This window comes from Asterias amurensis, chromosome 5 (genome assembly GCF_032118995.1).
Source record: "Asterias amurensis chromosome 5, ASM3211899v1".
NCBI lineage: Eukaryota > Metazoa > Echinodermata > Asteroidea > Forcipulatida > Asteriidae > Asterias > Asterias amurensis.
The window spans coordinates 27,688,233-27,711,615 of record NC_092652.1 but is presented as its reverse complement, the minus strand read 5'-3'; the positions used below and the strand labels follow the sequence as shown (position 1 = coordinate 27,711,615).

The window sequence follows — 23,383 nt, the reverse complement described above, 5'->3', positions numbered from 1 at the left end:
TGTTTGCTAAACATTTTTTTACAGAAATGTCTAAAAAATTATGTAAAAATTAATATATTTATATTAAGTAAACTTTGAAGGCCTACTATTAATGTCAAAATTAAAATGTTATTTTGGTAATTTTAGATTTTGCTTCCATTTAAATGTCTGATCTATTAAGCAATGTATTGTCATTCATTGTGTAATTATGTCACATGTTAATAAAGCTAGTAATTATAAATGAAGTCAACAGTTGAGATTACTCTACACATTAGAGAGATTGTACTGTACTGCTGTAATTAACTTCTCTACTCGGAATATTAACTTTTCATTTTAGAATCAATAAAGACTAATCAGTAGAAAGCACTGGGAGACAATCAGGAGCCTTCAGAACAGTTTCTGTCTTTGTCTTACTCAAGGTTTCGAGATCGGTATTGAATTGTGAATTTGTTCAAATATTGACTTTCTAATGTCCGTGGAACGCAATATTTGAAAGAATCATTTATGGATGGAGGTCTGTGGGTTGGAATGGTCAATCTTATCAGAGTGTCGTTCATAACTCTATAGAGAGAACAGTAGCTGAGCATTGTGGTTTTATTGGCGCCGTGAATACGCAATGACTGCATTAATTATATCTGAAAGATGATTAATTGATCTAAATATTACACAGCCTAAGTACAAAGGTATGAATTCAGTTCATTTATTACCCCCCCCCCCCCAGACAATGAAACAAAAAGTAAAAAATAAATCAGAAAAACTTGTTATCAGATACGGTTAATGTGGTGCATAGAATCACATAATTATTCTTATCTTCAACACAACACTGAGTGTCACTGTCAACGAATGACTCATCTACTAACAACTTAAATTGCTTGTACAAATAATTATCACATGAATATCGGCATTTTTAATCGTGATTAATTCTTGTTAGATCTGATAGTATTTTTTTGTGACCATTTATGATTAACTTGTCCTAAAAAAATTATCAGAATTTATGAAAGTTCATGTTCACCCATACACCAAAGTTATCTGTGCACTCAGGTATGTAATGTACACAGTCATGTACTCTGAACTAGTTTTGGAAGACTGGTTTGTACAGAATTCCTGGCCCCATTGTTACTGTGAGCCAGGGTGTGAGCTTTGTCATGTATTGTTAACAATTTTCTTCAGAATTCTAATGATATTGTTATAAGTAGGGTATGTACAATGTACATTACCAGTGAGTGTTGTTGAGTGATTATCATATGCCATATTAATCATGTGATATCAAGTGGACGGGTATTGTGTCTTGGTGGAATTCAGTTTCCAACTTCCCTTTGTTTAAATTGAACCAGTTTAAGAAAGGAACTTTAAACAGTGTAGTACTGTATCAAGTGAATGAATTAAGCTTGAAATTGCCCGGGGGTGGGTGAACAGGGATTGGTGGGGGGGGGGGGGGGGGGGTAATAAGGATGGTGATAGGAATAATATTGTGGAGAAATAATTAGTTTTTTGACCAAACGAGATGATAGACTTGGTCAGAGCATGGTGCTAAAAGGTTTGATTGGGATTTCTGCCATGTAGTCGTCATTATTAAGGACTGTTTAAATAATTCAGACGACATCACAGTGCCCTTTACTAAAGATGTTGAGGAAATGTTTTTGCCTAAACTCTCTAATGATTGCGAAGTTATTAGACTAGAATTAAAGCAGTGTGTTTAGCATGGACCCTCTACTGGGCCAGGCCATGGTGTTTGGGAAGGGGTACAGATGTAACCATTTGGCCCCTGACTGTGAAAGAAATTCAGCTGCAATTGCAGGGCTGAGAACATGTAGACTTTTGTTTGAATTCAGACCGTCTTAGTCCTGCTTGGCAAAAAAGTACATGTACCTGTTATTTTCTTCAGCTATCAATAAATCCGTCTCTCTGAATTTCTCTTACGGTGCTGAATTTATTGAGAAATCTATAACTCTAACTCCAGGGGCTACCAAAAGGAAAAGGTGGAAAGGGTACAATTTCAACATCTTCTTAAAATGTGATCTAGTCACTGTCAGTCAACAGAGCCTCTCACCCCTGATATTAAATGGAAGAACAAAATCTACACTTATTTTGTTCTCCCAGGACCAGGTAGTTTTGTTGTAAACAGTACAAACTAATTAACTAAATTTGAAATTTGGATGGCTTAGGAAAGGTTGTTTCATTTTTGGTGATAAATAACCGAAAAGCATATAAACAAAAAACCTTTCTTTAGTGGCCTAATACTCCTGCAATGATTGTGCAACTTGCTGATTGATTTAAAACATCCTAAACAAAAAGGAAGTTGGAAACTTGTGGAAGTCTCAAAAACTCTGCCTTGCCAACTGAGCCAGTACCCTTCATGCACATTTTTATGATATGCAAGGCAGATGGTTTGCAGATTGGTTGTGATCAGATTGGGAGCAGAGGAGGCAGGGTGAACATGAAACCTTCAAGCTGGCCAAATCCATGCGGGTCAAATCCAAGGCAAGTGTTGACCAGAGGTCAATGGTTCAACAGCTCATTAATTCACAAAACATGAAATGAAATACACCTGTTCAGTCTGTGCCCCCATTACCACAGAGGGCACCAGGCATTGGAGTAGTCAGAGTACAAGACACAGTGTTGACATTGCCCTTGTTGGGAATGGTATTCCACTCAGTGGGTGAGAACGCTGAGGAACAAGAGCTGGGTAGGGTTCTTGTTGTACTGAGTTTCACCATGGAGGTTCACACAAGGGTGTAGAGCACCGGGTCATTGAATTCATGAATTTTGACAACCAGGGTTTACAAAAGGAAGAGTCAGGTCTACTGCCCATAGATTTTGAATATGAATAGGTATTGGTTTCAGTAGCTGGAATCCCAACTGGGTTGCAGCCTTGCTGGCTACCAACCATAAAAGCAGGATTGGTCTATGGAGATTGAGGTTGGCAATGAGTGTCGGCTTTAGGTTGGCAAAAGGACTGAGTCATTGCAGGCAACCAGTGTTTTAATTATCAAATTATTCACGTTTCTATCATCTATTGAATATAATCAAGCCATTTGGGAGTGTAGATTTGAATAATGTCGGGTAAAAGCTTTGTGGAAAGCTTTTGCATAGTCACAAGAGATGAATACACAATTTGAAATGAATGTACCACTACAGGTTATGCTCATCTGGAGTTTGCTGCGTAACAAACATAGTCTGAGCATAGCTCCATGGTCTGAGGAATACCAATTTAAGCAGTGACTTGTTAGGCCATTATACCTGCAAATGGTTTATTTGTTGTTCCTACAATTGTTCTGCTTCTACAGTTCTGGTTTGCCAACATTTAGACTTTAATCTGGGTGCTCCCCTCATCTTGCTGACAGAAATCCAAATCCTTTCTGTCACTCCATACAAATCCTCAGCATAATCCAGTTTAATCCTCTGCAAGAATGCAGTTGTTTGGCCAGGGGCCTTTTCAATCCCTTCTTGACCCGAAAAAACCCTCTAGATAAATGATGTGGGTGTGTGGTTTCCAGGAAGAATCATGGAGCAAAAAACTACATGGTATGAATACACAATATCTCAGTCTAACCATGGAGGTAGAAATGAGGTAGAATCAAACCAAACGTACAGAAAATCCAATCAAACTGTGGGACAAAGTTTTTTAAGGGTAAATTGTCGTTATATGGATGAGGAATATGGATTGAATTCCATATGCTTTTATTAAAATTTTTGACTTCATTATATTATGCCCAGGAACATTAAATAACTCAACTCGAATGGAATTCACATGTAAATACCAAATGCCAAACCCACCCCTTTTGTGAAAAGGACTAGCACAACAAAAGAAAGTTTCTTTTATGGGATACAATTGCTGGCTGCCTGTGCTGGCTACCTGTCAAACAGTTAAGTATGGGGAATGTTGTATAAAAAGCTAATGGAGGGTATTTTATAGTGTAGTCAACTAGATAGTCAACTTTGGACTTAATTCTTGTAATATACTTTTTAAAGCTGCACAATGGTTTATTCCCTCCAATGTGATAGTTGTTGAGAATTATCTCCCTCTTTATTTGTTCAAACATCAAATACCAAACCCCACCATTTGCTGGTTTATAAAGGATTCTGCTAATTGCATTTTATTTCTAAGCTAGATTCCACACTTCACTGTATTTGTTATAAAAGGCTTTCACATTGAATAACAGTATCAAACATATCCACAGTTATTTGTCATTAACCATGCTTTCTGAAAAGTTTTTGTTTGATTTAGTTTGTTTTCATTTTATTGTTTACCTTGTAGCAGTGAATGAATGTGAATAGTACACAAATCAGAGATTGTGTTTTGGGAGATCAAAATATTATCTGGAAACCTGTCATATTCCTGATAAAGTCTAAAGTACGTAATGTAATTATAGACAATAGAAATAAGCCTGATGTCCTTCTAGAACAAACTTCATTGTCATCTTGTCAATGTCCTTGATTGAAGTATTGACTCATTGTCACTGTTGTCATTGAGTCAAGGCTATTCATTATAATCTAAATGCAATGGTATGGCGTTGCTACAGGTCTTGGGCTTGGTTTTGCTTTGGTATTTGGGAATGCATTCTCAGTGTTATCGTAATTCATTAGCAGCTATAGGTTTTGTCCTTCTGAGTGGTTGATGTGGTATTTTGTGAATACATTGTCAGGGTCATTTAGTAATTTCTTCCCATGATGGCTGTGACTGATAACGCTGTCCTTGTCATAACACTAGGTGACAATGAAGTTGCTGTTCATGGTGACAATTTATTGTTACTTTCAGCCGGCAACATTGCGTTGTTTCTTTATGCTAATAAAAGAAACAAAACAAGTTGATTTAGACAATTACGCTATTTTTTGAGTTGATTGAATGCTTGATATGATGTTGTGTTGTTGTTGTGGTTAGTTATTAAATTGAATTTATAATGAATCATGTAGAGTGTATTCTGAAGTCATGTTGAAACAGAATGGAAACTATGAAAATGTCATCAGTTACTGTGCCACACAAACAAATCAAAAGGACCTTTTAAAACAATTTATAATATGCTACTATTGACTTTTATTTTTATCCATTTAAAATTGTACTTCCAAATAAATTATTAAAATACTTTTAAATGGTTTGTAATATTGTAGAGTGAAGGCCTGATACTTCTCAAAGGTACTTTCCTGCTTGCCTGTGGTCATTGCCTTGGCGGCCCTTAACATGTTCCAGTAGCAATTTACAATTTCCCTCATGGAAGGGCTTTTTAATAACAAAAATGCCTTTGCCCTTTAAAAGAAGGAAATGTCCTAAACCTTTACTCAGTCAAACGTAAGAAGTGTTGATGAGTTTAGAGGCTGTATCTCTATAAATATATGACATCATCCGTTATGGGCACACTTTACTTGCATTGATAACTGTGATTCCACTTTGCTCATCTTTATTGTAGACACATTAATCACTGTGAAACTTTAGCTCATCATAGAAATTGGAAAGCTTTCATTCAGAGAAGTACAGTTTACTGTGTTTGGAGGGGAGGTGTCTGATTTATCATTTTCAATTTAGATTGTACTTTTTGATTTGCAGCTCTCTGACAAGCTGGGCAAATGAATCGACTTAAGAAAGAGATTGTAAAATGCAATTGGGCGTTGGTCTTGCATACCATGTATGTGGCAGAGTTTGATTTATTGGTCTGTATCTTAAGCTTATGATTGCAGAGCACTTCTTGTTGCAAATGCACCGTTACTTGAGAATGCCATTCAAGCTTCATCGCCAGATTTATTAAGAAAGCTGATGGTAAACAAAAATTGATTAAAAATTTGTTGGCTGTTTTCCTTAGATCAAAGTTAAAGATTTCATTTGAGGCATGGACATAAAAACTGATTATTAAAGGTTTGTTAAAAACAATTCAAGTGATGAGTTATTGTCAGGACTACTACTCAAGACCTTTCAGTACCATACATTACTAGGATTATGCATTAAACATTTTTAACTTATAATTTGTATTGTGTCGCTGTTGGCTGTTCCTTTTTAGACATCTTCTGTCAAAACTTCTTCAGAGAAAAACATTGAATTTCGGGGTCTTTCTGTCAAACACCTGTGCAATGCAGCTTTAATCTGGTCATAAATCTAATGATTGAGTAAGGTGTCAAACAGAGTGATATTTACTTGTTATGTAAATTAAGCAAGATCTATAATCTTTGTGTAGTCAGATCATATATTGATTTAATTAAAGGGCGCATCTCTTTCAAAACGCCAAAAATCTATTCGATTTTCCATAAAATTAGGTATAAAACTGTTGAGAGTTGTTTGTAGTGGGAAAAAGGGGAAGGCCTGTCACCTCAATCATTCTCTGATAAGCATCAACTTGCAAACCATACTATAATCTAAAGATTGTTGCATGGGAGCTGAATATTATAATGTGCTGTTGTCTCTCATGAGGTAATATCAGATATATCTAAAAATGGATCAGTAGTTAGCTTTATCAAATATGGTACTGTATACTGTACTGTGTATTAGACCAATTCACCTGATGTCATCTTCACAATGTTCCATTTTGGGAGTCTTAATGTAAATATTTACGTGCAATTTGACACGCGAAAGATGGTGAGTGTGGCCATGGAGGTAGTGTGGCAGACAGCAGCCAGGTGCAATAATCAATGCATTTACAACATAACATGGAACATTGATGTACATGTTCAATGTATAATGAGTACAGACAACAAACATTCATGTGTTATATCACTGCATTGATTGCTAGTATTCAGACAATCAGAACGAGAAATTTAGGACTTTTATCTGAACTCAGATGTCTGGATGTCAGCTCTTTAAAGGAAATAGCCTGTATTTTCTACAGATGAAAATAAGTCACCCTTAAATGTACCTTTCTTATACTGAGGGCACTCATCCCAAAAGCTCCTTGAAATCTAGAACTCCAGGGGTTTCCAAAAGGGGGAAACATACCTCCTCATACTTTGAGCCTAGTTTCAGACATCATCAGCTATGACTCTCACCCATGGACATTGTAAAGCTTGCAATCTGTGGATAATATATCCAATCAAAATGTTTGACTGTAAAGAAAATGTTTACATACAATGTACGTGGCATGCATGTAAATAACATTGGATTTTGACCAATAGGTGTGTATAAGGCGACATACATGTACATACATGTAGGTGTGTATGTTCTCTGGTGATGATTGAGGATGAGCAGGTTTAAGTTGCAACCTCAGCTTATTTTGTTTTTGCGTCACTCTCTGTGCTTGGGAATATTTTACATGTAAATGGTCTTCAGTGCTGAATAAATGTCTAGCAGTCGAGCGTTTTATGCCACAATTTGTATACCAAATTGGTTTGTTGTAGAAGCATCTAGTATGTAAAAAGTCACTACCACAGAAATATCTGACCACGGAAATAAATGGTTTCAATAAATGGATAATTGTAATTTTTTGCAATTAAATACAATTTGTTGAAATGTTTGTACTTGTGCACACTTTAAATATCAAAATTAGTTTCTGAAATAGGGAAATTATGAAATGTGAAAACTTAAGGAATAATTATAGCGTTGATTGGACTATAAAATGGCAAAAGTGGGAAATATACAATATAAATGCTAGAAACATTGACTTAATAAATTTTCGATACTTACATGTAATTTACAGTCTTGAGCTAGACTATATATTAAAGTATGGTTGTAACATATGTTATACCTTTAAGAAATTAAGGTAATCCAATTGGACATAAACCGATGCAACCAGCTCAATTAGACCAATAGTACAGTCTCTGTCTCAGTGGATGGTCTTAGCCCTTTAGGGTAATAAGAGGAGCCATCTGATTGGTGGATGCATAGATACAGGAAGTGTGAATATGTGGCCGTAGGGGTGGCAGGGAATTGAAGGGGTGTGAGGGAATAGAGTGTGAGATGAAATCATATACTCAGGTCAACTTGGGAGATGTGTTAAGGTATCTTTGTGGGGGAATGGAGCTCTGAAACATGATAGCATTGCATTAGCGGACTGATCATGTCATATCTTTATTCTTATTATACTCAGTGCTCTGGCTTGGCTGTATATTGTAATGAAGTCTGTTTTATATTGTCATATTTCAATTGGAATCAGATTAAAGATCCATTTAGAATAACCAAGGTAACCTCACTTGTACATGGACAACAATATTAATTAGCTCATCACTTTGGAGGCAATATTTCTGATAGATTAATTACTGCGGACACACTTTTTTTCAATTTCATGATCAGTTGGCAACATCATTCTTCGCAAATATGAATTAAAAATTTGTAACACATTATATGTACATAAACAAACTGTGCACTTTCAATGAAAGATCTCATTAGAACAATAAGAAAGTAAAACAAGACAAAGTTACTAATTATTAGTACAAGCAGCTACATAAAAACTAGAGAGTTTGCAGACATGTTCATGCATTGAGTTGAGCAGCTATATTGACTGAGTTTCGCTTGGAGTGCCGAACATCATCACTGAAAATGAACATTTCAGGAAATTGAGAAGGGTTTGCTGATGGGTTTGGAGTGGTTCCCATGGAGATGAAGAGTTCGTCTGATAAACTGGAGATCTTGTTCAACTCCCTTGTCCAGACAATGCAGAACAACTCGGCAAAAAATGAAAACATGAAAATAAAAACAAATAAAACAAACAAAATAATGGATGATGACACTCACATGTCCTCATTTATTGTGATTTCAGAACCCATGGTATTTTGAATTTGAATTTGGTGAGCGAGTGAAATAACTTAAATTGCTGTTTATGTTTTAGAAAAACTTGTTAAAAACGTTGTTAATAATTAGTTAGTTAATCAACATAGAGAGCTGAGCTTTTTTAATTTCTAGCATATCGGTTTCAAAACTGTCGTCTTTATGCTCATGTTTCCACCTAAGTAGGCCTCAGTTTTTGATCTGTGCAATATGCGTGATTGCGTGTTGATGCCTTTAGCAGTGAGATAAGTGGATTGATGAGGTGCAATAACAGTGAAAATCAGACATTCTAATTTTATCCACACTCTGTTACCCTAGTGCCATGTTTCCTCATTCTTTTATCCAAATGCAAATCAAATAAAGGCATCATTTCCTTTTCAAGGAAGAGAACAAACTGTGTTTTCAACAGGTTGAATAGGGGGACTGTATCATATCCTCTGACGCCCCCCTCAGCGTTGCAATAAAAATGCTTCATCTTCTTATTACGGCACGCACATTACCCGCCATAGTGAGCTGTTTTTTACCTGTCGTTGTTCATTCACCTTCTTGCGTTCAATCCTGATTCGATTATCTCCCTTGCAGGACAGCTAGTCCTTTGATAATTCAATAATACCTCCGCCTGAATAAACAAGATGGCTTCTTAGGGCTTCAGGAACAGGTGACAGTATTGGCAAAAGTGGAGGCTTGAGAAGGGAGAGCTAATGCTAACAAGACAATATGAAGTACAAGGGCCTCCATTTTACAGGCGCTGTTGTTGTACGTGCATACTTTCAAAATTACAATCTTGGAAAATCTTAATTCTGGTATGGTTTGAGGGTATAGGCTTTTTGTTCAATTACAAGTTTACAGTATTCTAAGAAGTTGTAAGAACATGTTCGTGTATTGTTAAGTTGGCATTATCTGCTGTACAAGGTACTGCACAAGACTCAGAAGTTTTTAAAGTCATTGCTTATAATTATCCATGGCATTGTGTGTGAAATATTGAACAAATTTAAACTAGTTATTTAGAATATAGTATTTTGGAATCTGTGGAATTCTTTAGAAGCATTAAAAAATATATGTTCAACCAATCACATGCATGTTTTTAATTGTTTGGTTTACATCACTAGAATGATTTACATCACTTGAATCATGAGAAATTCACTAACACTGAAAATTCACATCTTCTCAATGGAAATTTTGATATTTGCCAAAGTTATTGGAACTTCATAGGAGCATCTAGTAGTATTCCTGAAGTTTGTTATCAGTTATTTTTTAGCAGACTTAAGCGAACAATAATTATACAAATTTGGATCAAGTATTTGTTCCAACAGCTGGTGCTATTGAGACTTGAAGTACTGTAACATGGATGCTGATGAAGTTGCTAAGCAACTTGCGAATGAAACATAAATATATGGGCCCAAAGCAGCCCAATGGTCAAGTGCATTGTGTCTCGACTAACTAGCAACTGGGGTTAATGCTTTTATTCCATTATGAATTGAACATAAATATATTGGCCCAAACTGGCCGGGCCAATGGTCAAGTGCACAGTGTCTGCTGGGGTGAATGCCTTCATTTCATGGGCTCTTTTTGTGGAGAACGCCCAGTAACTAGACATAAATATCACTACCACATTTATCTGGAATAGTTAGTCAGTTTGTGAATTTTTTTACAACGGCTAGAGCATAAACAAGAGTACATGTACATACTGGGTTCAAAGTTCAAACAGGGTCTAAAGACTGTGTTTAAACTAATGAAGTGGTCGACTTGATTAACTTTATTCTGTGGTTATATATCTCAACAATATATGAAAGCCAAGAAGCATTGATTTAGCCAAAGCCATCAATCTAGCCATAGCCCATTGATCTAGCCATATCCCATTGAACTAGCCATATCCCATTGAACTAGCCTTAGCTCATCACTCTAGCTGTAGCCCATTGATCTAGCTATAATTCATTTATCTAGCCGTACCCATAAGCAAGGGTATATGACACAATTTGAATCCCTATACAGTTACATGTAAGGCCGAATAAAAAAAATTACCAGTTGATCGTTCCCGCCCGCATCCTTTTTTGGGGCCGCATCCTTTTTTTTACCATTTATTATTTTTCGATTTTTGTAACCGTCTGTTTTATAAAACAATATTAGTGAATGCACCAGCAAATCTTTTTAGTGTAAATCCGACCCTGTGGTCCTCATGCAACAAATAGGTATAAAATAAGTTTGCGGTGGGTTCAAACTGAAGAATTGGTGGCCTGTTTGATTTGAAATACTAAGCGGCCATCTTGAATAAATAATAATAAATAATAAATACAAAGGCCGTTATCCTCCTCTTTTTTGAAAAATCCGACTGATCAACTGGTATTTTTTTTTATTTGGCCTAATTTGATAAACATGGTTTATTCAGCGTTTATTGGATTGTCTTGTAGTTCTTCAGTGTTTATTGGATTGTCTTGTAGTTCTTGATTGGTCTGTATCAAGCTGATAGGTCCACATCCTTAAAGGCAAACTAACTTAATTAGAACATTAAACTCTGTACTTATATGGATTAAAAGTACACTGGGACGTATTCATCATAACTTGTTTATTTCAAAACCCTGTTTTATAAACAATTTGATTGTCAATTATCAGAGTTGAGAAATTAGATACTTTTATCTGAATTCAGACTAATATAAGTATGTCTGCCTTGGTAGACATACTTAACGGTAGCTGTACTAGTATGGAGAAATCCTGCTCTTTTACGTGTAGGTATTTCTCTAGACATTGTTCCAAAAGCTCCTTGGCTGGCCTCCGGGGGCTAAAGGGTAGAAATGCATTTCAACTTACCTCCTAAAATAATGAGCTTGTTGGAGTCAAACAGTTCAGCAATGACTCTCACCCCTGTACTATGGAAGTTCAGTTTTATCATTAATCTCTATTCCCCAAGTAGTAATGGTATTTAAAAAAACAAAAAATATAAAAAAAAACTTAAAAAAAGAAGAGGCATTCGTTGGATGTCATGTGTACTTTCAGTTATTAAACCTTGTTATTGGGTTATTACTAAACATTACACTCTACTCAAACCATTAAAACCATGATGTCCAACTACTTTGTCTCTGGTCTGCTGCTTTTGTCATAATCTCTGGATTAGCAGCTGACAAATGACAATAACGATGAATGATTTACTGCAATAGTCCAGACTTACGCCAGGTTTAATTAGCTTCTAACCAAACCACTACTCAAAAGTGCATTCCTCTTGTTGTAATGCACTCTTCCATATCAGAAGGACACTTCTAGCTACATAATTCTGCGTTTATTTATAATGAAAAGACTAAGTAGCTTGTATCATAGTTCATTAATATTCATGAATCGTGATTGATAATTGAATAATTCAATGCTCATTAATTTAATGGAGCAGATGCAAGTATCGTGAGCCATTTAGCCAAGGTCGTGTTAGGAATATGCATTTAGAAATGAATTTCTCATGCACTTTATGATTGGTGGTGATTAGTTCACACAGAGCCTTCTGTTTCAATCTTTCATAACTTTGATTAAAGGGTTTAACCTTGCTGTCCTGGTTTTTTGTTAACACAGACACTTACACATGATATGTATCTGCTCCTGCTGAAGTTTTGTCTCACTTTTAAAACTTCAATATTTATAAAATAGGATTAAAAGGAATACATCTTTGCTGTTTAGCAGGGCCAAACTCATGAAGCTGCTTACTGGTAAATAAACTAGTCAGCTCATATCCCATGATATCCCAAGTTGGACCATTCCACAAATCCTAGAGGGGGGTATATCGATCAACACAGGACACATGGACAATGATCTGGTTTTATAAAGAAGGAGCAGGACAAAACTCTGCCAGCATTGTTTGTACAAAATCAGTATGTCGGATATCAGTGGTAGATCATAAAGGATTTCCTCCATGATGGGTAGATGAACTAAAATACTAAAGTTAATTAGTTAAACTAACAAATAAGATGAAGTTTAGAATTGAAGTTGAAAAAGCAACCTGTCATCATGGAACTCTTTAAGTTGGAGAGAGCAAATAAATCCCTTCATCCTTCAAACATGTCTAGTGTTTTCCTTGAACTTCTTGTAGTAGAATCCTCATCATCTTTGTTATCTCTTGGAGGATGTAGTCGTGTGTAATCCTCCATTAAAACCAGATAACAATCTTAATCTCATCCTTAATCCTGACCAGTACAGTGTACACTTTAAGTAGTAGGTATCTGTTCGCCTTTCTCTATGGTATACCATTCCTTCTTATTTGGATAGTGGACAATCTTGATTTTTGTTTCAAGTTGCAAATTCCTATTTTTCTTTGCATGAGGTTTATGAGAATTATTCATACAATCTAGCCGATAATGCATATTTGATAGAGATCTAAGATTACGCTGAGAACTGGGCTTGCATACTTTATAAGAATCAATATTCAGAGAGTTGGGCGTTCATTTTCCATTCACACTTTTCCTGAGCGGATGATTGTTGTCATGGTTGATAGATTTTACAACTAACTTCATTTCATAGAATGATGAATCAGAAATGGAAGTGAAAACTGTGCAAAGTGTGTTCTGTGCTTCAAACGAACTTTATTGCAATCTATTTATTGATATTATTTTTTTTAGAACTGAATAGTTTGAATAGTTTTGATCTGTCAAACCTGCCTAGTTATATATTTTGTAACGCCCATCCCCCACATTGGCAGTTTCCTTCATCAAGAGGAAGCATTTGGAGTTGATTATGTCTTTGTTATGCTTCACTGCCCTCCTTATTGAAAGAGACAAAATAACTAAATGAGTACAAATATTCCTATGGATGTCTGTGGTGTGCGTTCCTAAAGTAAATACTGAAAATATGTTCCTTGGTTGTTTTAAAGTCGGGTCTCTAATGAGCAGTATAAATTGCTCCCCATCTCTAAATGAAATAATAAATAATGATTTGGTCTTAACAATATTTCCTCAGAGCCTGACATAATCAAATGCAATTTTCTTCTGGTTGATGTTTTCCACAGTGGGATTCTTAATGCACCGATATCAAACATATCTCTGCCATCGTGCATTCCACACTATAACCCAATTCCATTCTGGTCTTTGTAGATATGCCGACTAATGGTACTGCTTGTATATCCGTCTCTCACAGCCTCCGCTGTATATTTGTCATTTTCAAGACTTTGCTCATCAAACTATCCACACACTCTTCAAGATGATTTGAGAGATCTGCTGTAGCTCCGCTGTTGGGAGTGAACAGTTAATCGCGTGGAAGTTATTGCTGTATTTTTTCCTAAATGGGGAAGCGGCTTGTTTATAAATCATGGTCGTTCCTACTCTAAAGCGGAAGATGGGCGCTAAGATAAAATGCATCTCAAGACAATTTTTCACACAGAATTTATTCCCTCTGGCCAGTCATGATTTTCAAAGAGAATTGTAAGGTTCTACCCATGCGTAACATGCCAAAAAGTGTGAACTGTGTGTTTGATGTTAATTTACTATCAAAATTGTGCTGTTTGTTTTTTCTTTTTATTCAAATCAGGTAGAATTAAAACAAGAATGACTGCATTGTTCACAAAACAAGCTAAATAGAGAGGTTTTAAAATATAGCCTTTTTTCATCATAATAAATCTTTGTATCTTTTTTGTTGCTATCCTCAGATATTCCTGATTTCAATTCTGTGGGTTTCCTTTTGGAACCAAATGACGTCATCGCAGTCCAGGGAAGTCCTGTAACACTCAACTGCACCGTACTATCATCAGATACAGCACCAGTCATCGGATGGACACAGGGTACTAGTCCAGTACAGGATAATCAGGACAGGACTATTATGCCTAATGGGGCTTTGAGAATAGCGTCAGTCTCTGTGTTGGATGAGGGTTCCTACAGGTGTAGTGCCGATGATAATTATTTTAGCAAAGTGGGAACTCTTAGTATAGCTAGTAAGTATTGACTTTATAGGTACATGTAGTTTACTGAGATCATGGAGGAAGGAAGTACGTACATGTACACCTCTTAGCTGTGTTTGTCTTCCCACTCCAACTCCCTTAAAGTGGAGTTCAGCTCTAGTTAAAGCTCAAGTCCTACAACCTCAAGAAATATACATCATCAAACTTCAAGAGCAGAAAGATTTTAAATTGAGCAAGTCCCAAACTATCAACTTATTATAATTTCGATCACACCAAGCTTTTTGGTCCTTTTTAAACCCTGTAATGGGCTTGTTTACAAGTCAAATCCGCAACTTTGTAATGAACAGTGGCAAAAATGGAATGTGTACAAACTTCTCTAAGTGCAAAAATAATCACCCAATATTTGTTATTCATATCATTTTGTTTATTTGTGCTACATCAGAGGTAAGTATTAATTTACTCACTGTCATTCAAAACCTTAACACAATCTGTTGAAGCAAAACACAATATGGAAAATGATACATTTTTATAAACAAAAGGTGTTTTTTCTTAGGGTTCGTTGAGGTGAGGTTGAGCATTAATACCTTTATAAAGTCAGTTAGCAAGATGACTAGAAACTACGTTACCCAACGGCATCAAAGTATTGTGACTGACTGATGCTACAATCTCACCCCCCCCCCCCCTTCCCTTACAAACTGATCAGATTCAGTCTTGTATATTGTATACTGTGCCCCTTGGATAGTAATTGCACGGACTTGAAACTTCACTCGCTGTAACTTGATCGTAGTGGATACTCTGGGGGCCTGACAACTAAAACCGCCAAACATTTTAATATATATGACATTTCTACTGCCTTCTCTTTGCTGCTTTGAAACGACGTCCAAATGCATGGGGAGATGTTGTTAAAGCTAGAAATGTTATTTGACACCCGGTCTTTTATATATTTAATTTGGAATCATGTCAATTTTCTCGGGTTGGGGGAAAACAAACATGCATTCATTTTGACAGGGACATGTCAAACTTGGAAGAATGGGGAGACTTTGATTTGAAAAAAAAAAAGATTTGCTGAGAAAAACAAATTATTAAAGTTAGTCTTGGGAATATGTACTTATTGGATGAGTATGTCATGTTTTTCTTATTTTAAAGGTATGGGTGGTTTGTATAGAGAGTGTCAGATAAATTCACTTTCATCCAACCGTTATTAGAAAGCCCCTGTCCATCCACTCTATGGTATGTCCTCGTTTAATGAGTGTGAATGTCATTGATAAGATGTTCACATACGTGTATTTACACTTGACTTATAAAAATGGATATGGGATAAAAATTACCTTGTTATTTTTTTACCTGAAATGCTATAGCTTTTTAGAAATAGTCTTACGAGTCCAACACCCAATGCTGGAAAGGAGTACCTGAATCATGACTTGATTTCACTCTAAGATTCATCTTTAAGATGAGTTGTCAGTATCACCATGGTGATTTGTATTGTGACATCACACTTTACTTATAGCAGTAACGATAACTATATGTACACATCTTGAGATGAATCTTGGTTCTGATCTTTCTCTAATCTTCAAAAGTAACTTCTATTCTTTGAAGATTAAATCTCAAAGCTCAACAAATTGAATTGAATCTCATTTTCTCATGCTCCAAGCAGACTCTTTTGATAGGATTAAAAAAGCTCTCAGCAGAAAGATGGGAGTTAAATAATTGAAAAGCATGAAACCCTGATTTAATACCATTAATGCATATTAAATCAAGCACTTAAAAAATTAAGGCGTTGTTTACTTGACCACAAGTACATCATAGGTTGACGCCAGAGCCCGGAAACCACTACATAAAACCAGCCAGCGCTTAAACCATGACTTCAAACTATCGCTTAAAAACATTGCTTAAAACCATTGGGTAATCATCACCAGCGAATCATTGAAGTATGTTAAAGGAGTTGATTGTCAATGTGGTAACTTCTACCTCCATGGTCTGCCTTTATTACATCCTCCAAATGATTGGAAAGTCTTTGATTTCCTTCCATATGGACAGTCATAACAGTGCCAAATTCATATTAAATGAAACACATTACTCAGTCTGACAGAATGAGCTGAGATGACTAGCAATAGAAGTACAGAATACCTCTACCTGCAATCAAGCATATTTGCACTTTTTGCACTTTTGCAGTTCCATTTTAATAGTCTTCAAAATATGAAATTCAGCAGCTATTTGTTTTGCAAGTTTTTTTCCCATCACCATAGTACAAATCCCTCCATGAATGTCTGGACGCCAATTTTTAAAGGGGATGGGGCTGACTAAATATTTAAACAATGAAATGAAATGACTTTAAGATTGTGATTAGTAGGGAAGGTCTTTCCATCCTAACGCTACCTGCCAGACATTCTGCCAGACATCCTGTCTGCACTGAAATGCCACCCGATACGCCCAGTCACCCACTGTTGGTTTGAAGAGTCTTCCACTGCCGACATACCCGCTTTTATTATGGGCGTGACATGCTAAGGGTTTGAATCTTGTTGCAGTTTTTCAGGCAGTAGCTGTTGACCAAGTCCAAACATAGAAACTTTAGAATGACCTATTTATAGGGAAATATTGACCTCTCATGGGTGAGGCAATGCGGAACCTGTTGGTAATCGGCCCGTCCCCTTCACCCATTGTTAGGTTTTATTCGTTCTGACCTGATTCAACTCTTTCAGTGTTTGATCGTCTTGCGGAAGTTTTCCCTCAACGATTCCGGTAAATATTGACGCAACTGTTCCTGTCTATTGCAAGAATGGAATGGAATAACTGTAGAATAGAACCTTCCAATGTCCAAAGCGCATTGCAAGCCTTTTATATATGACTTTGCCAGATAGATTTATCTTCTGTTCGCTCACTCCAGTATCACGTAAATATCAGGGGGTGGGGGGAGAAACTTATTTTGTTGCGGTAAATGGTAGCAGCATTAGATAAAATGGCAATTACTTTGGTCTAAAAGGGAAGCTTCTGGTTGAGCTGTTTTCTTCAGCTACAACTTTCATGAAGAGTTTATCTGTCTGCTACTTTGAAAGCCTACTTCTAGTCCCAATATTAATCCTGCAGCATCAGGGTTCACATATTACAGGTAATCCCATCTTAAAATCCTTATTCCTGTTAAATTAGTTTATCGCAGAAAAGGTTTGCATTTAGAAAATTATTTAGTGTAATAAAAACTGTTTTTGAGCAATTCTTCCATCATTCTTTCAATCTGTTTATAGCTACTCAAACATGCACAAATAAAGTGGATTTCGCTGTGAGATTTTCCAGTCATCACATGATTAAAAAACGACCTCCTGTAAATTCCTGTTAAAAAATGAGCAGGTGTATCCATAGAGGCGTTGTTCATTTTCTCATCACCCGTTCCGCACCTCTCTGCCTAAACGTGCCTCATCTTGAACAGCTTAAACCACCGACAGCTAATTTACCACTGAACCATGGTCTAATAGTCGACTCTGAACCATCAATCCAGCTGCATCGGAATTTCTCCCCTTCTCCATCCTTCTCGTCTCTTTAGTTTCCTTGGTGATGCATTATTCATCCTCCTTCGTAAATCTGTTGCCTTGGTGGACATGTTGTTGTTGTGTAGGTTGCTCTGACGTTGATGATAGGTGTACGTGCTTGTTTATTGTTGGCTGGAAATAACGTGTTCTTCATCCTAGATATCAACCTCATCATCAGAATGCATTTACTGAGTTGTATTAGATTTGACAAGGCAAATCTCAACCACCATGGTTGAGACATGGAGGAAGAAAAGTGTTTTCTTCCTGGATGGTTGAAGCAAGGCAGACATTTTCCACAAGATTTTTGTTCAAATCAAATTTGCCTTATTGAAAAAAGCCGAGTTTGATTAAACATGTGAATCATCAGAATGGTAAAATCTTAAAGTGCAGCAGGCCTGATATTTTGTTCCTGTGAGGGCAACAAGGCAGTTTTTCTTTAGTAATGTACATCTCTATGATGGACATTTTTACAGAACATTCCAAGGGGCACCTAGGCACTAACCTAGGGCATACAATGCAAAAGTAACTGCATTTGTTACCTCCATGAGGTATCAGGTGTTTTACAACATCGCCATGCAGGAGAAATTTGTCAAAAATTATATTTCTACCTTCAGCGGATAAGGGCATTGACTAGTTTTGTACATGCACCCAAACGCAAGCCAAAATAAATAAATGCTGAGTGTCTTGTTTGATTGTGAGGTGTTTTTCTTTCTAGCAGCCTTGTCCTACATTCAGTTCTCATCAAATCCCTGTCAGCTGAGTTAAGATCGATTATAGGTCGGTAAAGGGGGATGTTCATGGACAGTCATTTCAAACTAAAAACGTCAAGATTTCTAGAAGACAAAGCATCAGTGGGTTGGCTTGTGGAATATTATGTACGTGTCTACGTACAGGAAAGTCCAAATAATTCATGTTACACGCTACTCATGTTGTTTGATTTATTCATACAGATCAATGTTCAAAGATCGTTCTGGAAGTGACGCCATTCTGTTCTCTCCACTCCCTCCCTTTGGATTTTACCCTGACAACTCTCATGTTTGCGGGTCGTGTAGAAGATGGCAGTAATTTCTAATTGTGTAAATGGAACCTCATAAATCATGCACAGAGCGTGTTGGAACTCAGCTGAGTTCACTTGTGACAACTTACAGTATTCAGCTACCCTATGAATATGTCTATTGAGAACTTGTATGATCCAACACGTACCTTCCTCCTGTTTGAGTGTACGCTTTTGTCTTTACTTTAACCAGTTCTATTTTCTGTTAAGTCTGTGAAGTGGAAAGAAGCGACAAATTTAGAAGCTAGAAATAGGATTTATGGGATGACCTTGTGTACTAGAGGTAGCAGGAATTGAGGAGAGCTGGGATAAGCATGCAATACATGAGTGCTTTATTCTTGGTCTCTGTATTATGCCTGTCATGTGACATTGACTACCCTAGATTTAGCTGGCATTTAGCAGCGAGCTAGTGAGTGAACAAGTGCTGTGGCCGATAAACAACATGTCAGTTATCTCAGTTGTAGTTTAGTGATAGGGTGGAATACCGTCACTAATGCCTCAACCGTTAACTTCCAAATAATGGCAAAAACGTTTCTGTAAAACTCGGCACAGTTGCGAGCTTTTAGGCTCTGTGTTATTGGCTCTTGGGCCTAATATCAATGACTTGCTTAACAGCCTGTTCTGTGCTTACTGTGCGATTTCCACAGTATGAAGTTGGCAATCTTTATAGGCACTCATACTAAATTGTTCTAATGCATGTAAATACCACATCCAACACACAGGATGACTGGTTTGTGAATAGCAGAAATATAACCCAAGTTGCTCATAAAGATGACCTTTATTGGCATGACTGGAAACTACGGTACCTGTACACTGTAGAGCTTTATGAGGAATATTCACACACTGTTCACATGTTCTTTGTCCGTACATAGAGTACCCCCAAACAAGAAAAGGGAGTGTTGTTGCTTTTATGATCATTCATGTAGATGTACATTCCTCTTAGTGAACATGTAGGAGAAACACCTGCAAAATCCTAGCTTTATTGTTGAATGTGTGAGTGTCACCTTCCCTATTGGTGACATACATGTTCCAAAAGGACACCATGACTCCATTTATGTAAACATAATGAATAGACAAAAATAAAGTAGATATCTTTACTTGGTTGTTACTCGCTTTGGAGTTCATGAGATTTATCTGTATTTTGACCTGCTGGATTTTTGTTATGATGTCGGCTTCAACAAAAAACTCTAGACTTGTGAATATGCCCCCGAGTGACCCCTCCACACCCTTTACCTACCCCCCTGCTGGTACCTATGGAGACTCGGTGCTCAAGCTAACAAGGGGTGGCTCAGTTTATTCAGAGATTTTTATGTAAAGGTTTCAGCGGGTAACCTTTTTATTTGAACAGCTCTTTGGGTCCATCAATGTATATTTACCAATGAGAATATCATACATGTGGTGTTGTTATACCTGTATAGATGTACATGTACAAGCCTGTGTTCAGTTCCAATATAGCTTACCATATCGGTGAGAAAGTTTTGGGGGCCAAAAACACTTTTAGGATTTGCGTGATATTTCACAGTTAGCAAGTGTTGAATTGGACTGGTCCAATGACCTGACCATGGGCTATGAAAGAGCCACAATTTCCCTCTTCACTTTATGTTTTTTATTATCATAGAAATTCAACGATTTGAAAGAAAAACACTATTCTTAGTGTTAGTCATAGCACTGCGCTGTAATGCAGTGTGTTTGCCCCTCCTTTGTACTCGCCTAACAAAGTGGTGACTTCGTACAAATACATTTACCTTGAAGAATAACAAACTGATGTTATTGAATTTGTCGTCCACGTTCACAGATGGAATTCTTTTGTTGTTTTCAGTCTGGTCGGTTGTCTACGCCACTATTCATTCAAAAAACGCTTGCTGTTTTGACAAGTGCTGAAATTTCTTGTGGGTAGATTATATGAAATAGTCTTGCTGGCATCATTGTGGCTTGGAGCTCTGTGAGAAACTAATATCTGTGAAAATTGGGAACAGTGTTAAAACATTCGCTACCTCATGAAGACCGAGGACAACCGAGGACAAATAAAAAAAGAAAGACAAAAGGTTTCCACGGGGGAATGGGGAGCTCCACAATTAAGTTTTTGTACTCTTTGGGAAATGTTAAATACATGGACAAAGGAAAGACCAAAAGATGTCTCCACATGGATGTAAAAACAACCAATGTGTGTGTATGTAAAGTAGGAGTGATCTATGTCATTAAAAACGATCTCTCAATTGGTGCCAAGGGCACAAGAGGTCATTGAGACTAGTAACCAGTCTATCTTGAAGGTGAACATGGTAACCATCATACTGGTACCCATGTTGTTTGTGTGGGGTTCAAGAGCAAGATAATAAAGTGTGTTTACAATAACTGGACCTGATGGTTAGAGACAATTTTTAGTTTGGTCAATATTTGATGAATGTTATTTTAGGGAATGAGTTGCTACATTATAATGTGTAGGTGTATGTGCTTAGTATTTATACAAACACCAATCATCTTACTGTAATAGCATTCTTGATGGGGTAGTCAGGATGATTTGAAAGGATGTCAAAAAGGGGCGAGGCACACCGTAGCAAAAGAGGAAGTTTTCTGTGTTTGATAACAATTAGGAAGGTCGGCCCTATCCAATGGGCTGTAGCCTGAATAAGAATGCACTAAGTACCACGCTGAATTTAAAGGGGTCATAAGAATTCCCCACATACAGGACTCCTCCCCCCAAGCAATCCATTCAAAGTGGAAAATCTACCCTAAATAGTTTTTAGTGAAAAATTAATTTTAACCTGAATTTCTTTCTGCCAATGATTTTCCAAGAATCAAATTTCTTCTCATGGGAACTTACTCCTGTGACAAATATACTTTACAAAAAAAGGCTAATTTTTTAACACAACCTTACTCTAATTTATGTATTTTTAAATGAAGACTTCTGTCTATTTTTAGTTTAGTTTAGCCAGCTGCTTACTGATTAGTGACTTGTTGTTTCGGGGCAAATCAATGCAATATTTCAGCCTAGCTGTATTAAGCCTAGGAAGTATAGATTCATCTTCTAATAGGCAGCTCTCCTTGCCGAGAGCAAAATTCATCGTTTCTTTAGAGGAAGGAAAATCATTATGATGATGATGGGACTACGTGTTGTTGTTTCTGCATCCTTAAAGGAAGGGTATCATCTTGAAGAATATAATCTAAAGGTCATTCCAGAAAATATACATATCATAAATGTGTGTTTAGTATTTATTCCAACAGATTTAATATTTGCATCTTGGATAAAGCCAATTTTTTTTTTCACTTATTGCGTGTTAAAAAAATGTATCAATTGATTTATTTGTTTTGTCATTTCTTCTTATTTTGAGATTATGTTTCTGTGGTAAAAGGAATGTGTTTATGTTGTGCAAAATGAAGGATATACACCGTAATGTACCATCTCTTGACTAGGCTTGGACTTTCTGTCCTATAAAGGCCCCTACACCTTACACACAGGTGTTGAATTGAATCCAGCTGTATTCAAGGCTGTCAAACATTGTATTCCTCAACAGGTCAACTCATACATATTATAAATTATTTCCTTTTGGGCCATATTTAGGAAAAGTTTGCCTTTTTTTCACAGTTGGGGCCTGCTTAAGTTTTTTTTTTATACAGATATGACTCGCTGAAAAGAGCGTACAAGATATGGTGACAGATTTTGACTAGAGTTTAATCTGCAGAACTATTTTTTCAACGGGGTATTCAGGCAATATATTCTTGTTACTTTAATAATCTGCGTTGCCCTCGGAAAAATCAGTATTAAAGGTTGTTATTAAATGACCTGAAAAGCCCTTGTACTCAACTAAAACGTCCAAGGGCCAAATAGACCTGGTGGATAAGCTACATATATTTGAAAGGCTAATTTGATTGCATTTACGTGGCACCCTCTTGTTATAGCTGAGAGTTGTGTTGCTACATGTATATACTTTCAGAATTATTCACTTTCAGATTTTAATGTATTCACATCAACAAAAACCTGAGAAAATTTCTTTCACTTCTACAAAAGGTCCAGAGAACTATAAAGAACATACATTATCTCTAGGCCTACATTATATGTTCACCATGTTTAAAGACAATGTACACATATTGTTTGTACATGGGTGGGTATGGTTTGAATAATTCTTCAAGTATTTCATGCATGAAAGTTGTCACTTAATTTCAATTAGGACCCAATCAATAGACCTGCTTTAAACCAAAAAAGTAATAAGCACCAAACTAGTTTTTTCTTACAAGAATAAGGTTGCCTGTCAACATACTGTGTCACATAAAGCAGCTCTATGAAC

The 23,383-nt window shown here is 36.6% G+C and overlaps 1 protein-coding gene across 14 annotated transcripts in view; it reads left to right on the top strand.

Annotated features, from left to right (window-relative positions):
* Nucleotides 1-23,383, top strand: part of LOC139937838 (uncharacterized) — a 93,873-nt gene that overhangs the window by 24,519 nt on the left and 45,971 nt on the right. For all 14 annotated transcript variants that reach the window (XM_071933167.1, XM_071933173.1, XM_071933164.1 and 11 more), the window contains exon 2: nucleotides 14,277-14,558. In XM_071933167.1, the coding sequence (XP_071789268.1) occupies nucleotides 14,277-14,558 (282 nt within the window). The remainder of the gene's footprint in view (nucleotides 1-14,276; nucleotides 14,559-23,383) is intronic.